A 25,303-nucleotide genomic window follows, 5' to 3' on the forward strand; every position below is an offset into this window, starting at 1 on the left:
CTTAACCACTATGTCACCAGATAGTATGTTTCAGTTCTTTAAATAATAAAATAATCTTTTATAACCATCTTCTGTGAGTTTTTAAAAGATTCATGTTGCTTGTTTTCCTTAAGTACTCCAATCAAAACCAAACCAAACCTGTTACCATCAAGTTGATGCAGACTCATGGCAACCCCATGCGTTACAGAGTAGAACTGTTCCATAGGGTTTTCTTGGCTGTAATCTAACCAAAGCAGATCATCAGACCTTTCTTCTGCAATCCACTGGGTAGGTTTGAACCACTAACTTTTAGGTTAGTAGTTGAGGGCAAACTGTTTGCTCTATCTAAGGACCTTCAAGTATTCCAGTCACCAGCTAATTGGCAAAGGCACCTTGGGAACAGGATGAAGCCTACTCAGGATTAATGAATGATCCACCTCTAGTACACCACAGAAGTGTCTAATGGTCAAGCAGGTAACCAAGGGCCCAGTTGAGCCCTTCTTTACTTCCTCTTTCTGAGTTACAGTTGACTCTGAACCCAGTGGAGTTTACACACTATCTGGCCAGGTTATCCTTTTATACCCATCTATTTCTTTAATCATCTAAAGTTTATTAAGCAATAGTCAAAGTAGCAAAAAGTATATCATCCCTTGGGGAAACGGTCCATAGACCCTGATTGTTTTTCCACTGGCATCGGCCTAAAGACATAGGACTTTATTCCCATGACAGCCAAATTTTTGACACTGGGACAACAACAAAAGGATGGTCCTGGTCCAACCTCTCTCTTTGTAGTTGCCTTCTACAAAGAGAAAAGAAGTAAGTATATTTGCATCAGTTAAAATACAGTGTTGGAAGGCAGCTCAGGCTGAGCCACTCTGCCGCGTGGCAACTGCAGAGCTAGCGGAGTCTTCCCTGCGCTCTCCTTTTGGTACTTGCTCTAGGACAAGAAAGTAGTATTTAATACTCTGCCGAGACAGACCATAAAACTGGCAGCCATGTGAGTCTGTGCCTCTAGGCCTCTTCTGCCATCTGCTGACTCTAGTCTCTCATCATAAGCACCCAAGTTTTATTTAAAAAGAAAAAAAAGAAATAACAACCAACTAAGCAAACAAACAAAAACCTCTCTTGAAGCCTCTCGCCTTAGAAGCTGGAAGATTTCAGACTCCCATTTTGCAGATTCTGTTGTGTAGGTAGATAAACCCCCATCAAAGGCCTTTTGATCTTTTCTCTGCCTCTTCTTACAATTTAGAAGGTCTTTGACCCCAGGTGATTGATGATGACCCTTACAGGGTCACTGCCTTCCTTTTGCAATACTCTCTCCCCCACCACCCTTGCAAATGAAATGTCTCTCAAACAGTACAAGGTTAATGTCACCATTCCTGCTTTGTAGTGGCTTAGGCAAAGGTCTACTTTACCTGTTCCTATGGGTGGTTTTCTGGGAGAGCTTAGAGCCTTGAGTCTGGAAAGAAGTCTGAGCTTTGGTGGTGCTTCACACATTACTTTTAGGGACTTTTCTTGGTATTGATTTCATTGTCAGTTTATGCTTTTAAAATTGGGACATTTTCTCCTGCTGAGTGTCTTTCGTTAGCTTGCCCTGATTTGTGGTTTTGTTTAGTTTTTCGTTTTGAGTCCTTCTCTTTCCTCCTTGAGCATTCCTGCCAGGTCCTGATCGTTGGTTGCCTTTAGACTTCCCTCCCACCACCTGCCCTTTTGACCCCATAGAGACAACAGCTTAAAGCATACTGGTTTCTAATCTGAGTTCTAACTTTAGTGCTGACCTGATGGGGGCCATCCCATAAACCCCTTGCTGTTTTGGTTATTACATCTGTATGACCTGAGGGACTGGTTTTAACTCCTCAGGGAAGGACAGTAAGCTAGCATATTAGATGGAAACTGGGGATCATTCAGAACACCAAAGAGAGAGCTTTTCAGCATTACCTGGTTTAGAAATGGCCATTTATCTAACCTGGTTTGGTGCCTAAACCCTCAGGGCAAGGGCCCCAGCTGTCTGTCAGAGGGATGATAAGTAGAGTGTGAGTATAAGAAGATTAGTTCTGGGAGCTGCCTATGTTCATTTCTCCCTGATTTCTTACCTTTTCTAGTGGATATCTTTTTTTAAGGTTTATCAGGTTTTAATAATAACAATTATTAAATATATATTTATTGAGCACCTAACATTTTTACCCTGCAGTAGCATTTTTCTCCCATAAATGCCCTGTGAGAAGGCTTTCAAGAGTAAACACAGTGATCCTCAGTCCTTCTTGGGGAATTTGAGCTTTTTCCATTTCCTACTTCCTTCAAGAGCATAATGATCCAGGACTTAAAAACCTGGGTTAGTGTTAAACACAGTTCCCTCCCCAAGAAAGGTCTGATATGGTCCCTTAAGCAACATGGAAGGAGAAATAAAAAATCTAATAAGGCAAAATGATACTTGGGATCCTTGTCCAAATTAAGATCTTCTCCAATTTTAGATTAAGTAGTTCCTTGCATGGCTTTAGGATTTCTGGTGTCTCCCTGTACTTCTTTTCCATTTGTTATTGTAAAACATGTATAACACAAAACTTGCCACTCTAGCCATTGTAAGTATACAATTCAGTGTCTAGTAGACAATTTTAAAACAAAGGGTTTAAGATAAAGCTTGTTTAGTTCCATTCTGTAATTTGGATTTTGAGAGCAAATAAGTGATTAGCAATTCAGGTTAAAAAAAAAATGATGATGTACAAGGTTTCTATGAAAAAGATTTATTCTTATTCTTGATTGGTCAGGAACCAAGTTTTATTTATCTCAATTCCCTTTAGTGCCTTGCATAAGCTCATTAATGAATAATTGTGTGTAACTGGTCTTTGGTGGCAAACTAGTTAAGTACTCTACTGTTAAACGAAAGGTTGGTAGTTTGATCCCACCAGCCTCCCCACCAGTGGAGAAAGATGTGACAGTCTGCTTCCGTAAAGATTTATGACCTTGGAAACCCTATGGGGCAGTTCTACACTGTTCTATAGGGTTGCTGTGAGTCAGAATTCACTCAATAGCAACAGGTTTGATTTGGTTTTTAACTGTGTATTTGTAAATGCTCATTATTGAGCAAAAGAGCAATCACATGAAAATGTGGATAATTCATAGGAAACCATTATTACAAATGAAGCAATTATAATAGAAACAAGAATTGTATTTCTGAGAATCAGTATTTTAACTTGTACAAAGGAAGGCTTCAAACCATTTCATTCTGGTTCAACCCCCTGCTGAGAATTTGCATTTCTACCCTGAGATATATTGAGCCAGAATCTGCATTCTAACAGGATACCCAAGTGATTCTTATAAAATGTATACATAAGAATACCTAGGGATCTTGTTAAAATGTAGATTCTGATTCAGTTTATCAGGGGTAGAAATGGAAATTCTCAGTGGGAATTGAACTGGTTTGATGCCCTGTCAAGATATAAAATATATGGGTGTGATTCTTTGATTATAGATTTCTTGGAAAATATAATTATATTTTTGAAAATTTTTATTTCAGAGGAAAACTTAAATTTTAATTTTGAAAATTTTAGAATTGCTGCTGTTAACGCTTCAGCTAACAATGTCTAAGTAGGTGTCAGCATACGTCTCTAATATGTAAACATGTTTCAAAATATATTGAACATGTATCTTTTTCCTATTGTAGAACTTTGATTACTTTATAATTTTTCTGCATCAAGACGTATATAATTGCTAATAATCCCTGAGTAGATAATTTGGGCATGTTGCATCAGTAAGCTTTCTCCCTATTTTAAAGTTTCCTTAATTTATACTTTTAAAAAAACAGTTGGCAGTTGGTCCCTAAAGAAGGTTCTTACAGCATATGTCCTTATAATCAAATGAGAAAGTATCTTTCCTTTTTGTCTTATAACAATCTCTAAAAAAAACATGTTTTTGTATTTGGAATTAGTTTCCTAGGGAACCAGAATGAAGATTATTTCTAAAGAACTCTCAGCTCTCTAAGACAGGTGGTTTTTTGTTCTCCCATTCTCTGAGAGTTGCTGTCCTGTGGAAAGCAGTGGTAAGTGTCTGCACCTGGCCAACCAACTGGAAGACATCCATGTTTGTGCCCATTCCAAAGAAGGTGATCCACCAGAATGTGGAAATCATCAGACAGTATCATTCATATCACATGCAAGTAAAGTTTGTTGACAGGAACTCAAAAACAGTAGAAGGAGTACATCAATGGGGAGCTGCCAGAAATTCAAGCCAGATTTGGAAGAGGATGTGGACTGAGGGATATCGTTGCTTATGTCAGATGATCTTGGCTCAAAGGAGAGAATGCCAGAAAAATGTTTACTTGTATTTTGTTGAGTATGCATCATTCAACTGTATGGATCATAACAAATTATAGATAACATTGTGAACAATGGGAATTCCAGGACATTTCATTATGCTCAAGGAGCTCTGGTAGCACAGTGGTTAAAGAATTTAGCTGCTAACTAAAAGGTTGGCAATTCAAACCCACCAGCCACTTCATGGGAGAAATATGAAGCAGTCTGTTTCCATAAAGATTTACAGCCTTGGAAACCCTGTGGGGCAGTTCTACCCTGTCCTGTAGGATCACTATGAGTCAGAATCAACTCAAGACAGTGGGTTTGAGTGTTTTTGTTTTGTTATTAATTATGCTCACGCAGAACCTGTACATAGACCAAGAGGTGATTGTTTGAACAGAATAAGAGGATACTGCATGGTCTGAAATCAGGAAGGGTATGTATGGGGTTGTAGCCTTTCACCATACTTATTCAGTTTGTATGCTAAGGAAATGATCCAGAAAGGTGGGCTGTGTAAAGAAGAATGTGGCATCAGGATTGGAGGAAGACTAATTAACAACTTGCAATATACAAATGACACAACCTTGCTTGCTGTGAAGAGGACTTGAAGCACTTACTAATGAAGATCAAAGACTATAGCCTTCAGCATAGTTTATACTTTGACACAAAGAAAACAAAAATCCTCACAACTGGACCAATAAGCAACATCATGATAAACAGAGAAAAGATGGAAGTTGTCAAGGATATTTCATTTTACTTGGATCCACAATCACCACCCATGGAATCAGCAGTAAAGAAACCAGACAGTGTATTACATATGGCAAATATTCTGCAAAGGACCTCTTTAAAGTCTTAAAAAGCAAAGATTTCACCTTGAGGACTAAGGTGCACCTGGCACAAGCTGTGGTATTTTCAGTCATCTCGTGTGTGTGAAAAATAGACAATAAATAAGGAAGACTGAAGAATTGATATATTTGAACTATGGTATTGGCAAAGAATATTGAATATACTGTGGACTGCCAGAAGAATGAACAAATCTTGGAAGAAGTGCATCCAAAATGCTCCTTAGAAGCAAAGATGGCAAGACTACATCTCACTTACTTGGGATGTGTCATCAAGAGGGTCCAGTCCCCGAAGAAGGACATCATGCTTAGTAAAGCAGAGGGCCAGAGAAGAAGAGAAACACACTCAATGAGATAGGATTGACACAGGTCTGCAATGATGGGCTCAACCATGTCAACAATCATGGGGATGGTGCACAACTGAGCAGTATTTCGTTCTGTTGTGTATCTAGGGTCACAATGAGTTAGAACTGCTTGAGGAGCACCTAACAACAGCAAGAACATCAGCACATAGTAATGGAAGTCATCCATTAGTAACCAGAGAGCATGCTTGAATTATGCCCCATACTTTAAAGCAGACTGATAGCACAGCTGTAGGAATTGCCAGCAGTTGTCTTCCATAGACATTGTGTGCTATGCCTCAGAGAGCTGGGGGGCAATTTTAGCATTGTGAGTTTGTAATTTTTCTCTTTTCAGTTCCATTTATTTATCTCTGGAGTCTCTCTCATTTTTTCAATTAAGTTTCAGTTACTAGAAAAGTCCTCTTAGAAGTTGTATTAGACTAGCTCTGCAGATCTTCTGTACAAAGGAAATTAGTTTTGTTACATAGACATGACTGTCCATGTAACAAAAACTACATAAAAGTTTTCCTAGACTTTTATGTAGTTTTTTAAAAACTCACCCCTAGGCTAAGTCTGTGTCTATTAAATGAAATAACACAAGAGATAACGCAAGTCTCTCTGAAGTCATTTGTAAAAGCCCTCCTCTATTTCTTGCCCTGTCTCCAGATTGATTTAATGTGCTCAGTTATTTAAAATCTGTAATGAATTTCCTTACAGCTCATTTGGTTTGAATGAACCTATGGCCAAGTAGTCAGTTATTGGCCTCCTGTAGTGCCTAAGGCATTTGACTACTAGCCAAAAGGCTGGCGATTCAAATCCACCAGCCACTCCTGGGAATAAAGGTTGGGCAATCCTACTTCCGTAGTGATGCTGCCTTGGAAACCCAAGGAGGGGTCACCATGAGTGGGGCCAACTCGATGGCAAATAACAACAACAACAATATAGACTTGACATAACAAAGAGAAACAATTGATAGGATAATCATCTGTTCAGAATCAGCTCTGAATATTCCATGAATAACTCATTTCTGCCTTTAAAATTGGACTTTGAACCGGTTCATTCTCATTCAACCCCTTGCTGAGAATCTGCCTTTCCACCCCAGACATGCTGAATTGGAATCTACATTTTAACAAGATCCCCTGGTGATTCTTACTGTTAAAATATAGATTCTGATTCAGTATATCTGGGGTGAAGAGGCAGATTCTCAGCAGGAGGTTGAACTGGTATGAACTGGTTCAAAGCTCTGCTTTCAAATTTGCTAGACTCTTATTTCTCAGAGGGAGCTCAGGTGCCATAGTGCCTGAGGCATTTGACTGCTTGCTAACCTGAAGGCTGACAGTTCAAACCCACCAGCTACTCCTCAGAAGGAAGATAGGGCAATCCACTTCCCTAGTGAAACCCAAGGAGAGGTTACTATGAGTCGGCTCCTACTCCATGACAGTGAGTTTGGTTTTTCTTTTTTGGTTTTTTGTCTCTCAGATGCCTCAGGTAATGAGAAGAGCAGCCTTGGAAAACAGAGAATGTGGCAGGAGGACTTGGGGTAGAAAGTTGTATTTAGAAAATATCAGGATCCATCAGGGCTTCTTAAAGGAAGGTTTTTGTTTTTGTTTCTGGTGGTGGAGGAAGCCTTAAGGAAAATCTCTCAGAAAGAAAATTAGATCGTTTTAGGAATTAAACTTAATTTTGAGGTGATTGGAAATGATTTTTTTAAATCAGCCCATCAATACAGGCCTGCAGAGTTTTAAATATGTTTCAAGTTCTCTGTGTGGTGAAGAGCAATCTTTTTCCATCCTGGAATGTTCTCAAGGTGACATCTAGAGGATGTTGCGATGATAGGAGGTTATTGATACATTTGCATTCTACAAGGAGAATTTGCAGGCAACTGGTTTAAACTAGAGCTCTGTTTGTGGTTGGTGGTGTTAAAGTGACTACAGGTTTCTCTCACTACTCAAAAGTAGAGCATTCCTATGAAGCCTTTCAGAAGCTGAAATGGCATAAAGCAAAGAAACAATTACCATTAATTTACAGGGGAAAAAATTTTGAGCATTCCCAGATCTAAAAAACAACCTATCAAATCATACCAAATAAGATATAAAATCTTTTACACTACCTTGTAGTTTAAAAAAAAAAAGAAGAAGGAAGAAAGAAAGAAAAGAAGAAGAAATAATAGTTACTTTGGCCACTTTCAAGATTCTTTCTGTCTGTGTGTAAATAGTATAAATGTTAGATGCAGGCAAGTACAACACACCTACCATGTTTTTACTTCACTCACCACTTTCGTAATACTTGGTTACGTCATTTTGTGTAGCACTTTCACAAGCTCTCAGCTTTTCTAATACCTTAGGACACATCTTGCCAACAAATGCACAGAACAAATCAAGATAAACCATAGATGTGCACAGGCACAGTTCAAAACTTTGGTGGCTGAATGTGGAGTGTAGTTCCCAGGGAAGGAGCTTGGCCGTGCTACTCTTGCTGCTCAGGGTGTGTGCTGCCTCTTTAATGGCTCGTTGTAAAACGAATGGTGAATGCTAGTTTCATTTTTCACCTTTTTTCAGGAAAGCAAAAATCCTCTTTGGATTTCCTTCAGTTAGCAAATGGGTACTAATGTCGGTCTTTCTTAAAAGCAAAGCAATGTAAAGCGAACTTTCGAAAAGTGGGATATACCTGCATCCAACTTGCATGGATTCATGTTGAGATTCTTTCCTTCTTGTGTAATATTGGGGGATAAAAATAAATAAGATAAAGCATTCCAGTAACAAAATAATATGGTTGAAGTTTTTGTAGCTCTGTTTTGCATTAAGAACAGATGCATGTTGGAACAAACCACAGTTAATCCATGGACTGCACAGAGTCATGGGTGTCCATCCTTTGCCCACCAATGCTTTAATGAGTGCCAAATGGATTGCCCTGACTCTTACTTCCCTGGCCAATTTCCGTACGTTTTCACTTGGGGTGTTAGGCTGCAAAAAGATCAAAAGGCAGATAGTTGGTTATATAAACCCACCAAGAGTAACCAAAAGACTTAGTTCATGAACTGGCTAATCACATTGCTAGAACTGTACAGTGAGCTAACTGTACTGAGCACAGGGCATTATAATCTGAGATTAAGGTGATAGAAACTCTATTTAGGTGGGGTATGGAGTGTTAGAGACTTGAGAGGGCCAAATGGTTTAGAAAATTGGGAAAGGTAACAAAAAGATTGAATTATATGCATCCTAGAGAAGAGAAGAGAAGACTAATGAACAAATTCATTCCCATCCTCATGAATGAAAATTTATATCAAGCCACTGCTGTCTCTGAGAATGAAATAAGGGAAATAGATTTAAACCTCACTGCAGGGAAATAGTTTAGATTGAGGAAAAGATAACCAGGGTCTTAAAGGTTGACAGACACTAGAGTGAAAAACTGAAGGAGATCATATGAGTTTTCCTTCTTCCCAAAGATCTTCACTTCTAGTGTGCCCCAAAATGGAGGAGGAGCCAGAGGAACTAAATTTTTTCTACACCATATAAGCAGTATCATTCATTTTATGTTTTAACACTCAGTCTCCCAAAGGCATCTGAGCCATAGTTAAGATAACAGACTGTCTTGAGTAAAACATTTAACCCAGATGAACAGGCATTTAAATCTCAGATCTCTGCCTTTGCCTCTTTCCCAGCTCCATTGACCACTCACTGGGGAGTAGCAGCCCAAATTGCAGGTAGAGAACTGGTTTGTAATGAGGGCTTTGAAAGGGGATAGTGTGCTCAGGTCTGAGGTTGGGAGGGTGGAAATACCTCATGCCTGGGGGCAATATGAGTCAAAGACAGAAAGACAAATGGGACCAGTGGACAAGTGAAGAGAGAAGGGCATGGAAATAGGAGCCAGAATAAAAGCTGTAAGGCAGGGTGAGTAGAGTGCTGATAGCTCCAGAATGGAAGGTTAAGCTGATGTTGAAAGAAAGGAGGACTCTCAGGGAAGATGGGGGCAAGTGTAGTGGCCTCAGTAGTGAGGTCAGGAGGGGAAGAATTTGACATCAGAGGGGTTGCCACTGGGTTGGAACTAGATAACAGCACAACGTACTAGATGGGCTTTAGCTACAGGAGTAGGAGTTTCTTAGAGAGAAATTTCTCTACCAAACTCTGCTGTGTATCTCCTCTCTGAATGGGTCCTACCCCAACTACCCCATTTTATGTGCTCTAAGCTACATTTCTCAGGGCTGGGCTGAGCACTGTTAAATTTATTTTATCTGAATTAGAGGCTAAAAAGTCACAATGGTTATTGAGTTTCTTCCTTGTGTGTGTTATCCCAGTGTCTGTTCTTCTGATTATCTTGTTCATCATGGGCTTTTGGAACACCTGCCACATTGTGGTTACAGTCATCCATCAACCAGGCTTCTGATCTGCTGCTATCCCTGAGCCTCAATCCTAACATATTCCCTGTCTCTCTCTTGTTCATCAGCTTATAACCTGTAGCTTCACTCTAGTGTTCCATGCTTCAAAGAGCCTGATAACCGTGACCTGCAGAGAGAGAGAGAGGTGCAGGTATGAGGTGCCAGCTTCATACCCACCCTCCATCTGTTGTGTGAAAGGGCCAGAGTGTGCTGGCCCAGTATGAGCTGAGGGCCCAGAAAGTCTGGGCTGAGAGAAATGCTTTCCTGTGGCAGAGAAGAAAAAACAATAAATCCACTGAAAGGAACAGGGGAAAGCTGAGCAGTGGGAGACATAGAGCCTTGGTTTGGGAAAAGATGTGGATCTGAATTCAAATGTCAGTGCTACTAAACAGTCATGAAATATTTTGTGACTTGAGCAAGCCACTTAACCTCTCTATACTCCAGTATCTGTTAGGAAGAAGGCAGAGGACTAGTAAATGACAGTAATAATGATGAAGATAGAAATAAACAGCAACAACAAAATTTCTGTTTTATTTACTATGTCCTTGCCAGAGGGCTCTTTGATGTTTTGAGGACTTTCTGCATATTAACTCATTTAATCTTCACAAATAGGAAGATGGTACTATCACTGTCCTTCATTTACAAATACAGAAACCAAGGTATAAAGAGATGAAGTAACTTACCCACATTTGTACAACTACTAAATAGCAGAGTCAGAACTCAAAACCAGCAGTCTGGTTCTTAAGATTATCCTCTTAGCCACTTGTCTGATCTGCTACTCAGTAGAAATTAAATGCAGAAAATTGCTCATCAGCAGAGGTTGGGAAGTACTTAAGTTTGTAATTGAAAGATTTTATTGTGCTAGAGGATATGTTGTTATATCTATGCTACTCCTTTATCTTTGCCTAAAGTAAGTGTACCTAAGCACACTCACCAGAAAATCAAACCCACTGCCATCAAGTCAACGCCAACTCATAGCGATCCCATAGGACAAGGTAGAACTGCCCCATAGGGTTTCCAAGGCTGTAGATCTTTGCAAAAGCCGACGGCCACTTCTTTCTCCCATGGAGCAGCTGATGGGTTTGAACCACTGACATTTTGGTTAACCACTGAATGAATGTTTTAAATACACCACCACCAGAGCTTCTTACTCACACCACTAGACCTTAACTCTCAGACCAGATATGCCCTTACTGTTCAGCACATTATGTCATGGGGACAGCATTGTACTCCTTATCCTAATTCTGGACTGTAAGCATTATTCATGCTGAATTGCCTCTTATAAACTAGAAAAGAATCAAGACCCTGCCTTGAAAGGTAGAAATCTAATATTGTGAAGTACTGTATATAATATAGGTTGGGAAACGAGTCTGGCTTGTTGGGTACCTTATCTCATATAGCAAACCCATGAGTAGTAGTTAACATCATTGTTTTACCAATGAGGATCGTAGGGTTCAAAGGGTAACTTAGTCAAGATCAGCCAACATGAAAGAGGTGCAGAGCTAGGTTTCCAACCCAGCTCTGTCTATATACCTCCAGAGCCCACACCCAACCTATTTGTTTTGCTGTCAAGTCATTGGAAATAAATATTTTAATTACACCAGCATTATTAAGGAGTTTATTTCATAGTCCCTTCCAACAATGAAATTCTAAAATTAGGTTTCTAAGAAGATAGTAAAGAATAGCATTAAAACCATTGCCATTCAGTTGATTCCAACTTAACACGACCCTATAAGACAGAGTAGAACTGACCCATAGGGTTTCCAAAGCTGTAATCTTTACAGAAGCAGACTTCCCCGTTTTTCTCCCAAAGAGTGAGTAAGTAGCTGGTGAGTTTGAACTGGCGACCTTTTTGTTAGCAGCCATGAGCTTAATCGATCACTGCATCACCAGAGTACCTGAAGAATAGCATGATAGCCCTCCAATTCCCAACATTGTTAATGGGAATCTCTTGGATGCTGTATTAAGTGTAGAATCACTGGGTGGTAGCCCCTGGTGGTCTGCTTGTGAAAAATCAACCATTGAAAACCCGATGGAGCAGTTCTATTCTAATACACAGGGGTCACCACGGTTGAAGTCAACTTGATGGCAAACTACCTTTTTTTGTATGAAAGTTAAGTTGGACAGTCCTGATGTACGCATAATTCTGACACCTCTAGCTCCCTTCTCATTTTATTGCCCAAGGGAATAAAATCAGAGGGGATAGTGTGATTTACATCTCAATCCTATGAAATTTGAGGACAAAATACTGTATTAATACTGTGCCCTGTAAATCTTTTCTCGCATTAGCAACCTTCTGGTTGCGTAAACTTTGCCAAGAAGTATTGCCATATGTGCTGATGGAGCTGAACTAAAAAGATGAGGATAGAAAAGTGACCACATTAATAAATTTCATTTGAAGCAGTTGGAAAATATACTTGCTGTTTTGACAAGTGAGGAAGAAAGAACACACACATCCATTCTGTTTCTAATAGCTAAAATGAATTTCCAACACCCAACAGAAACATTTCATATTAGAGGCCTAATTTTTCTGCTGAGTTACCCAGATGTCAAATATGTACATAGTTTAAACTTAAATGTGATCACAATGAAGTGTCTTAACCAGTTTGGCCATTTTAGGTATTACTGAGCCATGACACCCGTCCTCCCTCTGGGGTCAAGGTAGAAGGGGATTATAGGGATTCCCACCTCTGTGACTCTTCATTGTCCCACAGATCATGACCCTTCTCAAAGGGCATTTACCTGAGACTAATGGTGGCAAGGCCGACACCTGTAGTCAGCTTCAGATTATAATCAACAGCCACCTTCATTTTCTAATTCATCCAGGGTAGTCACTGAAGGAATAGTACTTATCCATTACCTCCCTGAGTGCTAGTATCTGGCCCAGGTCTTAGGAACGGATTTATACTTTGGCTTTATTCTTGCTGAGTTGAAAGTATTCCTTGAGTATCATGAAACTAAGGACCCCTGATTGTATTTCTTTAACGTCCTAGTTACTCTCTTTGCCTCAAATCTCTGCCCTTTCCATCTGTCCTCCTGCTTCTAGAACTTCTTGCTTTGTGAATGCCACAGTTGATCTCACTACTTTCTTTAACAGCCTCCTCATGAGTCACAGGATTTAGACCAAGCCCCTAGTGTGTCCTGTGAGAGAGGCAGTCTGGTGCTCCAGGTCACAGACAACCTCCTCATGAGTCACAGGATTTAGACCAAGCCCCCCAGTGTGTCCTGTGAGAGAGGCAGTGTGGTGCTCTAGGTCACAGCACAGACTCGAGCCCAACCACCTGCTGTGAACCTCACTCCTTCTTCTACCAGCTGAGTGACCTTGGACAGTTACCTCAGTCTTTTCATCTGTTTATGAGGATAAAGAGAACATCTACTGAGTAAGGTTATTGTGTGGATAAATCCTGTTAGTTCACATAAAACACATAGAATAGTGCCTGGCACATAGTAAGTGCCCCAAATATTGGCTGTTATCGATACAGCTATTATTACTTATTGTAAGGTCTTCTGTCATCTGACCACAGCCTCCAGTGGTCTTACCCCTAACCCCAGATGTACAGTGGCCTTGAGATTTCAGTGCCTTTGCACACACTGTTTGCTCAGCCTGGACCTCCTGGCTCTCTATTCTATTCAGATCTCTATGGCTTACCTCTTAAAGCCCCTACACAAATATCTCTTCATTGAGGCTTGTCCTCCTGCAGGGAGAGTAACTGGTTCTCTTCATTGTGTTCCTCTAACACTTCAGCCCTGGGCTGTTCCTTTAGCCTCTGTTTTTAGGTGGTTTGTCCCCTTTCACATGGAGACACCTAAGGTTACCTTTCTTTCCTTCCAAAATGAGAATTTCTCATGAATAGGTACAGATTTTGTTGTGTGCAATCCTGACTCCTCTAGTGCCAGGCACGCAGAAGGCATTCAGTAAATGTTTGCTGAACAAAAAAAATATTTGTTACCTTAATTTTAGTCTTGAATATAAACAGGATTTCTTTTGTTGTGGTGGTTGTTTTGGGTTGGTTTTGCTTTTACCTGCATTTCTAAATTTATCAGGAGAAAGGTAGCTCTCAGTAACTTGAGATGCTGACTGAAGTGATTGTATCAAGCACTAGCTGTTTGGCTTCAAGGCTGTTTTTATTAGTCATCTAAAAGGATTGTCATGAAGTAGTTATGGAGACAAGATCATCATTTAAATCACATTACTTTTGACCTATCCACAGTTTTGGTCTATAATTTAATGATAAGAAAAATATATCCAATAAGTAAATATTTAAATAAGCATTTTAGTACTGACCTAAATGCAGAGAGTGAAATGGAAATCTCAGATGTTGAGATGTAATTTAAACATCTTCTTTGCACATTTTACTAGTGGAAATTAATGTACTTTCATAAAGGAATAATAGACCTTTCTTCTCATATTGCAGGTGTCTTATTAAAAGATTTAAAAAGTGAATGTAATTTGTTATTGGTAGCTGCCATGAAGGCCCCCAGGTTGTGGTGATCCTGGGATAACAGAACAAACCGCTACCCAGTCCAGCACCATCACCACGCTTGCTTGCAGATCAGAGCATGGTGATCCATAGGATATTCACTGGCTGGTTTTCAGAAGTAGATAGCCAGGCCTTTTGTCCTAGTCTGTCTTAGTCTGGAAGCTCCACTGAGACCCGTTCAGCATCATGGTGACACACAAGCCTCCATGGACAGACCTCTGACATGGAAGGCAAGAGTTCTATGACTGACCTCACAAGTGTTAGGGGCGAGAACGCTTACTTTGAATAAGAGAGGTTGGTTTGCCTACATGGTTCCATATTTTCCCTTGTATGCTGCTTCAGGTCATTTGGATTATAAAGAACAGACCCCAGTCAAGCTAATGAGCATGCAATGGGACTTTTTCTAAGAATTCATGTGAGAGAGAAGGAAGGCAGAAATCTCACGGGCATCCAAGGTCGGGAGTTCCATATTGGAGACTGACCTCAGGAGCTGGGAAGTAGTCAAGTCTGGCTTTCTTGCCTGTCTTTTGTGTGCTTCATGTTCTCTGTCTTTGATATCCTCATTCCTTTTGCTCTTGATTCTCTTTTCTCTGCCCACTCACTGCCTTTCCCTGTTTTTGGTTTCTACTTCCTCGAGGCATTACACATACATGGCTTCAGGGAGCTGCTGAGGCCAGGTAGAGTCTACCCAGGCATCTGTCAGTTTGTGCCCCTGTAACTGGCTCCATTGTCTCCAAGGGCTGCTTCAGTCATGCTCCTGTGAAAAGGATCCTGATCCTGGCACCTCTTCTTTTGGGTACCAGGCTGTAAGTCCTGGGTTGCTGTGTGGTTTTTAGGTATCTGCTTCTTGTCTAATCAACTGTAGTCCTGGGAATGAAGACGGCTCAGAACATATGGCTGCTTTAAAAAGAGGTTGCAACTCAAATATTTATAGGGTCCAGGCAGGTTATATAAATGAATGAATGGGGCTGGGTGTGAGATGCAGACATGGTGGCATATTAAGCACATAATAGAGTTGAATGGTGTGTAAAAGCATGAAATCATGAGTAAGATAGCTTAGATTTGAACCATAGTCTCAACACTGACCAGCTTGCTCACTTAGGGCAAATTATGTTAATGGATTCTATTTTAAAAGACATTTTTCATTAGCATGATCATCATTTAGTTACACAGTGAAATGAGCTTTCTCCCACATTGCCTAAAACATGAAGTTGCTTTGGTCTATTTAGTTTCCCTTGTTATAGAGCAAGGGGTACAGAGTAACATTTCTCTCATGAAAATAACAACAGATTAAGAAAAATAATGCGTGACAACTGGCCCATGTCCTTATTGAGGTGCAGGCAGTAGTAGGGCCTGATGGAGACTTTGGTGAATTGGGTGCCCATGGGTCTGTCTAAAGGATGGAATCTCATCCAACTGCATACAGAAGATTGCTGTGATATCAGGAGCAGGCCCAGGGCTGCCAGCTGGAAAAGTCAGTTGATCTATTTATGAGAAGCTTAGATTATGTTTGAAACTTTGTACTACCCAATAAAACATATCCATGGGCTAGATACATCCTTGGAATTACTGACTTTTAGAGTGTAGACTGTAGCCTCAAAAGAATCTGTGAGTGGACCTCCTTAGGAAGGTGAATTAGAAAATTGTACTCAATTGCCCCACTGCCCCTGTCCAAGATAGCAGTAAGAAACAAGGAAGAATAGAATCTCATCCTCAGGGTTAGATTAGTGTGTTTCCAAGAAAAGGTATTGTTTTCCTTCTTTTTCTGTCATTTCTTAGAAAGAACAAGTGAAAATGGGAACATTTTTATTCCTGTTGTGGAAGTCCCCTGCTGTTCTGCCTGCCTTTGATAGAAGGAGTTCTTTCCTGTCAAAGGCCCCCTTGTGTTCTGAATTTCACACCTTCCCCCTTGTGTTCTGAATTTTATTTAATTCTCACTTAATGTAAGGAGCTCTAGTGGCACAGTGGTTAAAGTATTGGGCCGCTAACTAGAAGATCAGCAGTTCAAAACACACCAGCCATTCCTTGGGAGAAAGATCAATTGATCTGCTTCTATAATGATTTACAGCCTTGGAAACCCTATGTAGCAGTTCTACTGTCCTATAGGGTCACGATGAGTTGGAACCAACTCAATGGCAGTGAGTTTGTCTGTGGGTTGTGGGTTTTTTGTTTTTTGTTTTTTTGTAACATTACCTATCCAAACAGAGCTTTCACTTTCCACTTTTCACCTCAAACCTGTTACTTTCCACAGACTTTCTCATCTCCACTTGTGCAAACTAAAGACTAGCAGTGGCAATCAGACCCAATTTTTCTCGCACAATCTCCCCTTCTGAGACAGACAGACACACACAAATACACCCCCCAGTATGTATGTCCTGTCTATTTTTCACACAGCAGCTGCTGATGTCTTTTAAAAATATGAATCAGCATATCACTCTCCTACTTCACACCCTCTAATTACTTCTCATCTAACCGAGAATAAATCAAGCCCAGGATCCTGGCCCACAACGTCCCTACAGCATCTGTGCCCCTCCCACCTCATGCCCTCCCCATGCCGGCTGCATTCGAGGCTCTCTGATGTTCTCTCTCATCTTTGGACACACCAGGCTTGTTCCTACTTTGCCTAGCTGTTCCTCCGTCCCAGTTTGCATGTTCCCCCAGTTGTCACCTCCTCAGGCTTCTCCCCTACTCTCACCTGAGACCTGTTTGAGCAAGAACCTTGCTTATAGTGTGCTCATCAACAACTACTAGTTGTTGAATGAATGAATGAATGAGCTTTGGGCACAGGTTTTGGATAAGAAAAGTGTTAGGAAAAAATAATATATTCAGTGAAGTCCACGATTTCGGAGGCAGGAGGGAAAGGAGCAACTTCTCTTGGAATAATGAGATTTCCTATGTTGCTAATACTGTAGAGTGACTCAAAGTGCAAACGACCCAGGTTGTGAGAGGGAATTTTCTTGGGCCTGATGTGGCTGTTAGAAGTCAGTGCTTAAACATTCCATTTCAAGTATTCTCATTAAAGGTAATAGCAGAAAATTGCTGCCCAGATTGCCCTGATTTTTAGGTGGTGATCCCCTCCATATAGCTGTTGATTTGTTTCGTTAATGCTAATTTATTTAATATACTGCTTTTTGTTGTTTTTAGGTCTGTTGCCACAGTTATTGGGAGTCGCCCCAGAGAAGGCCATAAAACTTACAGTAAGTCTTTTGAGTTGGTACTTCTTATTTAGGGATTTTATACATAATCAAGAGTCTAGCAGGCATTCTTATGTGAAACAGCAGGTTTATGTTTCCTCAGCGGTGCTAACTCATTTCAATGGAGGAGCTCTCACCACACACAGCTTTTCATTATTCCCCATTTAACACTGAACATACAAAGAATTGGTCATAAACTTGAACAAGACTTTTAGTGATTGTTATCATCATCATCGTCATCAACATCATAGTAATAGTAGTAGTAGCATCAATAGCAGCTTACATACCTACTGTGTGCTTAGTCCTTAATTTCAAGCAAAGTTTGAGCCACAGGTGGCAGATCAGGAGACAGGTTCAAGGGGCTTAAGGAGCCTGCCTGTGTTCACACGATTCATGAATGAGAGAACTAGAATTCAAATCACCCTTTTTTTTTTAAACTCCAAAGTGTATACAATTCCAATCACACATACATTTACCAACTGGAATTCATGCTAAAGTGTATCCTATTAGCATTTCTAAAAGCCATTGTGAAAGATTTAGGTTCAGGGAAAAATTGATCCTTCATCAGCTAGTTCATGGACACCATCTTTTTTGTTGTTGTTTTATCAGTGCCTGGCTCATGTCTGACAGATGATAGGTATTCATTAAGTGTTTATGGAATGGATAGATACTACATTTACATAATTAAGACCATAAAGTCCCAGAATGTTAACTCCAGTTTTACTTTGTGTCATATAGTCTTGGTGCCTATAATTTTTCTTCTTCCATCTTATTACAGGATCGTGAGACAGGTAATCTTGTCTGCCCTATGTCGGCCAAAAACCTGTGATTGTTCCTTAAAATTGCTTGCAGCACATACCATTTTGAGACTGTTCCACTTAATTAATTAATGCTATTGACAGTCTTTGAGAATCCTTGAGAAATTTTTAGATACGAAATTTCTACTTAACCTGAGAAATCTGATCAGCCAAATTGGTCATAATAATGAGTGCTGTTTTAGATTGTTGAGTTAGAAAACTTGAAAGTGATTTTTAATCAAACCTTATAAAACACCTTTAACATTGTTGTTGTTTTGCTTGCATTTTTACTCTACAGTCAGTATGTTTCTATCTATTCTTATGCTACTGTTACTGCAGGGCATAATTGAATGTTTTATTTGTAAACTAGTTATTTTTTCATTTTTCTCCCTGAAATATGAATGTATATATTTTACCTTTTAAAAATTGCATGTGTGCTGTTAAGAATACTATTCAAATTCAGATTGTAAGATTTGTTAATTTATGCAGTATATGATTACTCTAATAGACAGGCAGGAAAAAAAAATAATAAATAACATGTTTACAGATGTATATTTATATGTGTTTAATGACTTTCTTTATATTTTTCATCAGCTTCTATAAATATTTCTCTTCAAGGTGAATGATTTTGTGAGGGATAAATTTATGTGCAAAGATGGTTCGGTCCCACTCGCAGCAGAAATTCTTGCTGGAGGCTGTGTAAGTACCTTTTCCAGATCTTTACATTGAAAAGACTTGTTTCACCTACATATCATGACCCTGGTAACATGTGTGGACTAAGGCTTCTGTTTAACCACAGATCCTTACAAGGGCAGAATCTACTAGGGCAACTCGGCTTGTCCTAGACAGGTGAACCATTCCTGAGATGGAAGGGTAAATGTTTCTGATCTTATTGCCTGTTAAGTCATGCCTGTTAAATTCCCCATTGCTTGTGGTTGGTTCTGCACTATAAGTCATTTGCGGCAGAAGTGTTTGGCCTTTGAACAGTCTTTGCTAACCTTTTATAAAATTAATTTTTAGTGCATTTTCTTTTTCCTCATGGCACCCTCCTGCTGGGTCAGCATTAAAATTGTCATTTGCAGTCAGCAGCAGTGGCTCTCTGCTTTGCTTTACAAGTGGCAGCAAGTGTTCAAGCTTTCAGTGCTTCCAGATAAAGAATGCTGGGGAATAACTGGCTTGGTATGCTCTGCATTGTCAACAAGACTTGGAATGATTGTTTCTTTATATGAATGTACAAACTTACATCTTGTTCTCAAGTTCAGCAAAACATTGTGTCTCTTTTTGCTCATGTACCGGTTTGTTCATATGAATGTAAATACTTTGGTAAATTAAGCTCTTGAACAAAGGCCAGTGCTATTTAAGATAAAGTTGGTTAAATAAACAGTCTTTGATCACTAGGGCAATACAATATTGGTATATTTCCTTTTAAACATATGTTTCTTTTCTTACACGAAAGTTGAAGTCACATTTTTTAAATCAGCTTGTTCAGTGCAGAAAATTGTATTCATACAACGATTTTTTTTATTATTATTACTAAAAATCAATGACTTTAGAACCTGGACAAACACCTGATGATACTAAATGTGTGTGTGGAAAGGGCTTATTGTCCTATCCAACATTGAATAGCAGTTACTTGAATGTCACAGGAGCTAAGAAGTCCTAGCTCCTGGTAATTCTTAGGAGATGGATGGAATTTGGCTACTGGCTGACTCGCCTTCTGTTTGATCACTGACCTGTCATACATGGCCAGGTAGGATCCCCTTGTTCTGTAACTTTAGGAGCATTCAGGATAGAATAGGGGAGTCTTTAATGTCCTAAATAAAAAGGGCACACAATAATAGTCAAAGATAAATATTAGGAGTTGCACTAGCTACTTTTCCTGGTAACAGATATTCATTTTAAAACAACTCTGTGGTTTCCATTTAAGTAGCTGTGTTTTCTAATTGTTAAGTAGGTATATTCATAGGCTGTATCTAGCCCAGTCCTTTGGGCTATTGCAGAGAACTCAGGATAGCAGCTTGTATAAGTTTAGGGAGTGTCAGAAGTCCTTTTTTTAATTTTGTTTTCAAAGTCAGAGTTTAAATGTGCTATGAAGACATGATTATATATCTCTCTAAAAATTCAAAATGTAAAATTAATTATGTGATACTACTCAATTTTGGCAATAATCATCGCCTGGTGCCTTGAAGTTTATTTTCTTTTTCATGAAAGCATTTTGCCAGCATTTGCAACTGGGTGCCAAAGAGAGTGGTTGTGGCATGTATTGTCAACCGTAGGTGGTCTTGTTTGCTCATATGTGGTCGCACATTTTAAACACAAAGCACAGGTTGGCATCAGAAGTGGTGCCTAGTTATTGTAAAGAGGTATAACCCTTTTTCAAACCTGACCTAAACGCAGGCTTAAAATTGGAGCCACTTGGGCTTTATAACTACTTAAAATATCTGTGAGATGAGGTTTGCCATCCTTGATCTCACAGGAGGTAGACAGTTGTTCCTTGGTGTTTCAAGTCCCCTGTTTTTTATAACCCCCGCCCCAATTGTTGCTTTAAAAAGTAAGAGCTTATTTTTTAGGTAGGCAATCCAGCAATCCTGTAAGTTGTAAACAACCCAGCCTCCTTTAGATCTCAGAGTAGCGGCATGGGTAACTCCAGTTTCAGTGTGTTGTAGCAGCAGCATCTCTCATTGCAGGAAAAGTTTTTCCCATAACTGCTGTTGGTCACACACCTTACAAAGCAACTGTGAGTTCCACAGCCTCAGCTGTCCAAGTGGAAATACAAAGGGTCTTGGAAAGTTGCATCACCTGAGCAATTTCACTTCTTAGTTCACCCAAGCATTGCTAGGCATTGACTTGTAAGTCCCTGGGGAGCTCACCTTGCTTCATTATTACGAGAATTAGTACACATGGCTGACTTTTGCACTTGTAACCAAAACTTCTCATTCCTTTGAACAAGGGTTTTTCTGTTTCATAATCTGTTTTCTACAAAAACAGGGGAAATATGCAGTGAGATCTTTGTCTCAGAACTTCATAGTTCTTAGATAAACTTCTAAGTTGCTAGTATCCTTTACTATGTTTTTTTTTTTTTTTTAAGAAAAATGTGAGTGATGATAAATTTGGAGCAGGAAAAACATTTGCATTTAAAGGAATATAATTAATTAATTAATCCCATTCCTTAATTTGCTAACAAAATAAGTGGTATTTTGGGATAATAAGACCTATAACTGAAGACATTAAAAAAAATTCTGTTTCACTGAGGTATGTAAATGGTAATTTATGTAAAAGAGTAAATCTGACTTTATTTTTAAATTCCTTGTTTACACTGAGATTAGTTTTAGTTTGGAGCATGGCTTAAATATAACTTCAGTTTTCAGAGTATTTTTTTTTACAGAGTCACACATAACAGTAGTTACATATTCAGCCCAGTCAAGACTATAAACTAGGTGATGAAAGTAGGGTTTATAAACTCTGAGTCTGAGGATTCTTTGTAGTTTGTTTTTCTCTTTCTTCCATGACTTAGTTTTCTGTATTTTAACCTAATCTAATCAGTGTAGGAGTTCTGAAAGAGCCCTGAACCCTCAGAAGCCCCCTTACATAATGTACATATACCTACCCACTTCGTTCTCTCTCTTTCCATCCTTCCCCCTATGTGTCTGTCTGAAGTGTAGCTTCTGTAGGGGTATGCGATGAAAAACTGTCAGCGATGGTGGGGGTTCTCAGTAAATATGTCAGAGGAAGAAGGAGCTGTTACTCTACCCACTTTCAATTAGGTTTCTGTTATCTTTAAAATCTGTTGTATTATCTCTGTGTATACCATTGTTGCTGCTTTCTTACTGCTACATTAAGAAAAAATAGCATGTAAAGTGCCTAATGGTCTGTAGGTTGCAGTCCTTATTCCAACAAAATAAGTATTGATTGACTGTCTTCTAGGTGTCTAGTAGAATAGAAAGTTGAAATTGCAAGGGGTCTGGGATCTTTAGCCTTTGCTCCTTCAGTCTTAGGAAGGTCATCAAGATAAGGAAATAGAAGTGACTAGTTTCAAAGAAGAAATACAAATATGATGATTAATGTATTTGACATGAAAATAAATATGCCTTGAAATGAAATTATATTCACCAGGAAAAAAAATCCAAAAAATATGAAACTCTTATCTTATGAAGCTCATATTTAGTAAAAATTATTTACATACCAATAGAAAAGTATTCTGTAATAATTTTTCTAAAGACAAATAAATGTGCTTTTTGAACTACAGTCCCTTGATAATGAATCCAAGGTATTAATAGAGATAGAATATACACATACACTATATATAGAGAGAGAGATAAACACATGTATGAGTGTGTTTGTGTGTGTGTATTGTGTCTATATATATATATATATATATATATATATATATATATATATGATATTTATGGGTGTTTATATTCATTTGGAGTAAGAAGAATAATCGATTTGGTTATGTCACTGGTTCTGAAGGAGACTGGTAAGAATGTCACAGTTGGGAAAACATGGAATGAAGAGCAATCTTAACTGCTTTTCCTTACATGTAAGTATGACCTTGATTCTGTTGCATGTCCTTTTAATATTAGAATCATTTCCATATTTATGATATTTTTCAGCCAAGTATCAGGTACAGTTTTTAAGACAAATTTTTATTATTCATCTTTTTCACATTCAGTTGTGGCTAATTTTTATTATTTTTTAAATTATTTACAAAAAGATTCAGACACACATGTACCTACTGTCTAGCCTAAGATGTCAGACTTGACAAATGCAACTAGAGGCCTTGTGTACTTGTCCCAATTGTTTTCCTCTCCCTTATCTCCCAAAACTGTCCTGTCCTAAAATTGATGTATTTCATTCCTGTGAACATCTTCATACTTTTTATTACATCTGAATAAATAATATTCACTTATAAGCACTATAAAAGTTTGATTTAGAATGCTTTGTTCTGACCAAGTGCTATAGGAACAATTCATGATTCCTAAATTGATGCTGTGGTAGTTAAGGTTGTCTGTCAACTTAGCTGGGTTGTGGTTTTGAGTGGTTTGGCAGTTGGAAGTAGTTGTTCCCCATGAAGAGTTTATAGTCATTTCCTTGGTGGAATCTGCTGTTAGCACCTAATCAGTTGAAGGGGAGTTACCATTGGAATGTGGCCTGCTTCCAGTACACATGGTGAAGCTTTGAGAGAGGTCTCTAGCTTTTTGGCACGTCTGGGTCCTGCATCTGGCTGAGTCTTCCCTGTGCACATACATCTCCAGTTCCTGACCTTGAGCTAGTGCCTGCCGTGTTGACTGCAGATCTTGGGATTGTGCCATTTTACCTGCCCACCTTGGGCTCAGCAGCCTCAGCAGCCCGCAGCAGCTGCATGAGTTAGGAGATACCTCCAGCTCCAGGGGGCCTGAACAAGAGGCAGAGCTGAAACTTAAGGTCCAAGGGCCTTCACCCAGCCGCTAGAGCCAGCAGTCTGAATTTGGACTTCTAGCCTCCTAAACTGTAAGAGAATAAATTCCTGTTTGTTGAAGCCATCCACTTGTGGTATTTTTGTTACAGCAGCGCTAAGGAACCTAGACAGATGCCTTTGCATTTTTTCCCCATCAGTGCAATTCATGTGATTTGGTTATCAGAAAAGGATAATGGGAATATTACAGTCCACCCCCAGTATCCGAGGGGCATTGGTTCCAGGACCTCCCACAGATACCAAAATCCACAGATGCTCAACTCCCTTGTATAAAATAATAGTATTTGCTTATAACCTCTGCACATACTTTAAATCATTGCTGGATTACTTATAATACCTAATAAAATGTAAGTGATATGTAAATAGCCCTTTACACTCCCTTTTAGCTTTTGCGGATTGCTTTGACCACTTAATTGCTTTTTAGGAGTATTTTCAATACACAGCTGATTGACTCCATGGATGCCAACCCTGTAGATAGAGAGGACCAAGTATACTTTCACATGATGTAATGGAGTTTGTCCATCATATTTTCTCTTTATGGCCTATGCAAAAAGGACTTGAGAGCGGTATCTTCTGACCTCCTCTAACTTCACAAGAGGCAGACAGAATCACCATCCACAGTGCAAGGCTTATTCCTATGAGACCAGACATGCCACCACCCTCCAGCCTTTTACTAATTCTAACACCATCCATCCCTCCCACAGCACTTATTACTTCTTTGCTGGGTTCGATAATTTGTTGCAATGGCCACACACAACTCACTATATTCAGGATTATGGAGTTTATTAGGGAAGTAACAGTTTACAATGCAGGTTCAGGAATGTGCTCAGGGTACAATTCTTCAATCAGGACAGTCTCCCCTCTGCTGTGCCCTCAGACACGCCTCTCTGGCCCTTAGCCTCTCAGCCTGGCCTTTGCCCTGATCAGGCAAATATTACAAAGCTCTTTCAGCTTAGCCAGTGGGTACACCTAGGTGCACCCCACTCTGCCAGCAAGCATCCTGTCCAAGGGCACTCAGCTTTCTCTCATTCTGTGGGCCTGGTAAGCCTGTTGCTGTATCTTGTGCCTCTTGGTTTCACTGCCACCGTCTCTCTGCCAGGGCATCTCTGCCAAGGAGGTCCAGCACAGGGTTCCCAGGTCAAGGATGTGCTCTACTCCACCTCCACCTCTTCTCTCTTGATGGCAGTGAGATCCCCCCTCTGCCTCCAGGAGCACTCATTTTAAGCCTAGCAGAATGATAAAACTGACCAATCCCAACATCAGAGTTCTACACACCTTATTTGCATGGTCCCACCCAATAATCCAGTGGGAGTTACAAAGGCTATGGCTAGAAAAGCCGTATTGAGTAACTCACTGCCCCGTAATCTATCTCTCCCCTCATAGACTGTAACTTCCATGAGGCTAAGATCTTTGCCTGTTTCATTCATTGATAAAACCCAAGGTCTTAAAACTGGGCATGGTAACCAGCAGAGCTTCAGTCAATATTTGCTAAATAAAGAATTTGAAAATTAAAATGGGTCTTAAAAGTGATATTGTGCAATCCTCAGTTT

At 39.6% G+C, this 25,303-nt stretch overlaps 1 protein-coding gene across 1 annotated transcript in view; it reads left to right on the plus strand.

The window, feature by feature from the left end:
* The window catches only part of SLC25A13 (solute carrier family 25 member 13), a 281,715-nt gene that overhangs the window by 201,878 nt on the left and 54,534 nt on the right, over nt 1–25,303 (plus strand). The window contains exons 12-13 of the mRNA XM_007939784.2: nt 17,452–17,504; nt 18,917–18,997. Of these exons, the coding sequence (XP_007937975.1) occupies nt 17,452–17,504; nt 18,917–18,997 (134 nt within the window). The remainder of the gene's footprint in view (nt 1–17,451; nt 17,505–18,916; nt 18,998–25,303) is intronic.

The sequence above is a fragment of the Orycteropus afer genome, unplaced genomic scaffold (assembly GCF_000298275.1).
Source record: "Orycteropus afer afer isolate SDZICR_OR568_19922 unplaced genomic scaffold, OryAfe1.0 scaffold00063, whole genome shotgun sequence".
Taxonomy (NCBI): Eukaryota; Metazoa; Chordata; class Mammalia; order Tubulidentata; family Orycteropodidae; genus Orycteropus; species Orycteropus afer.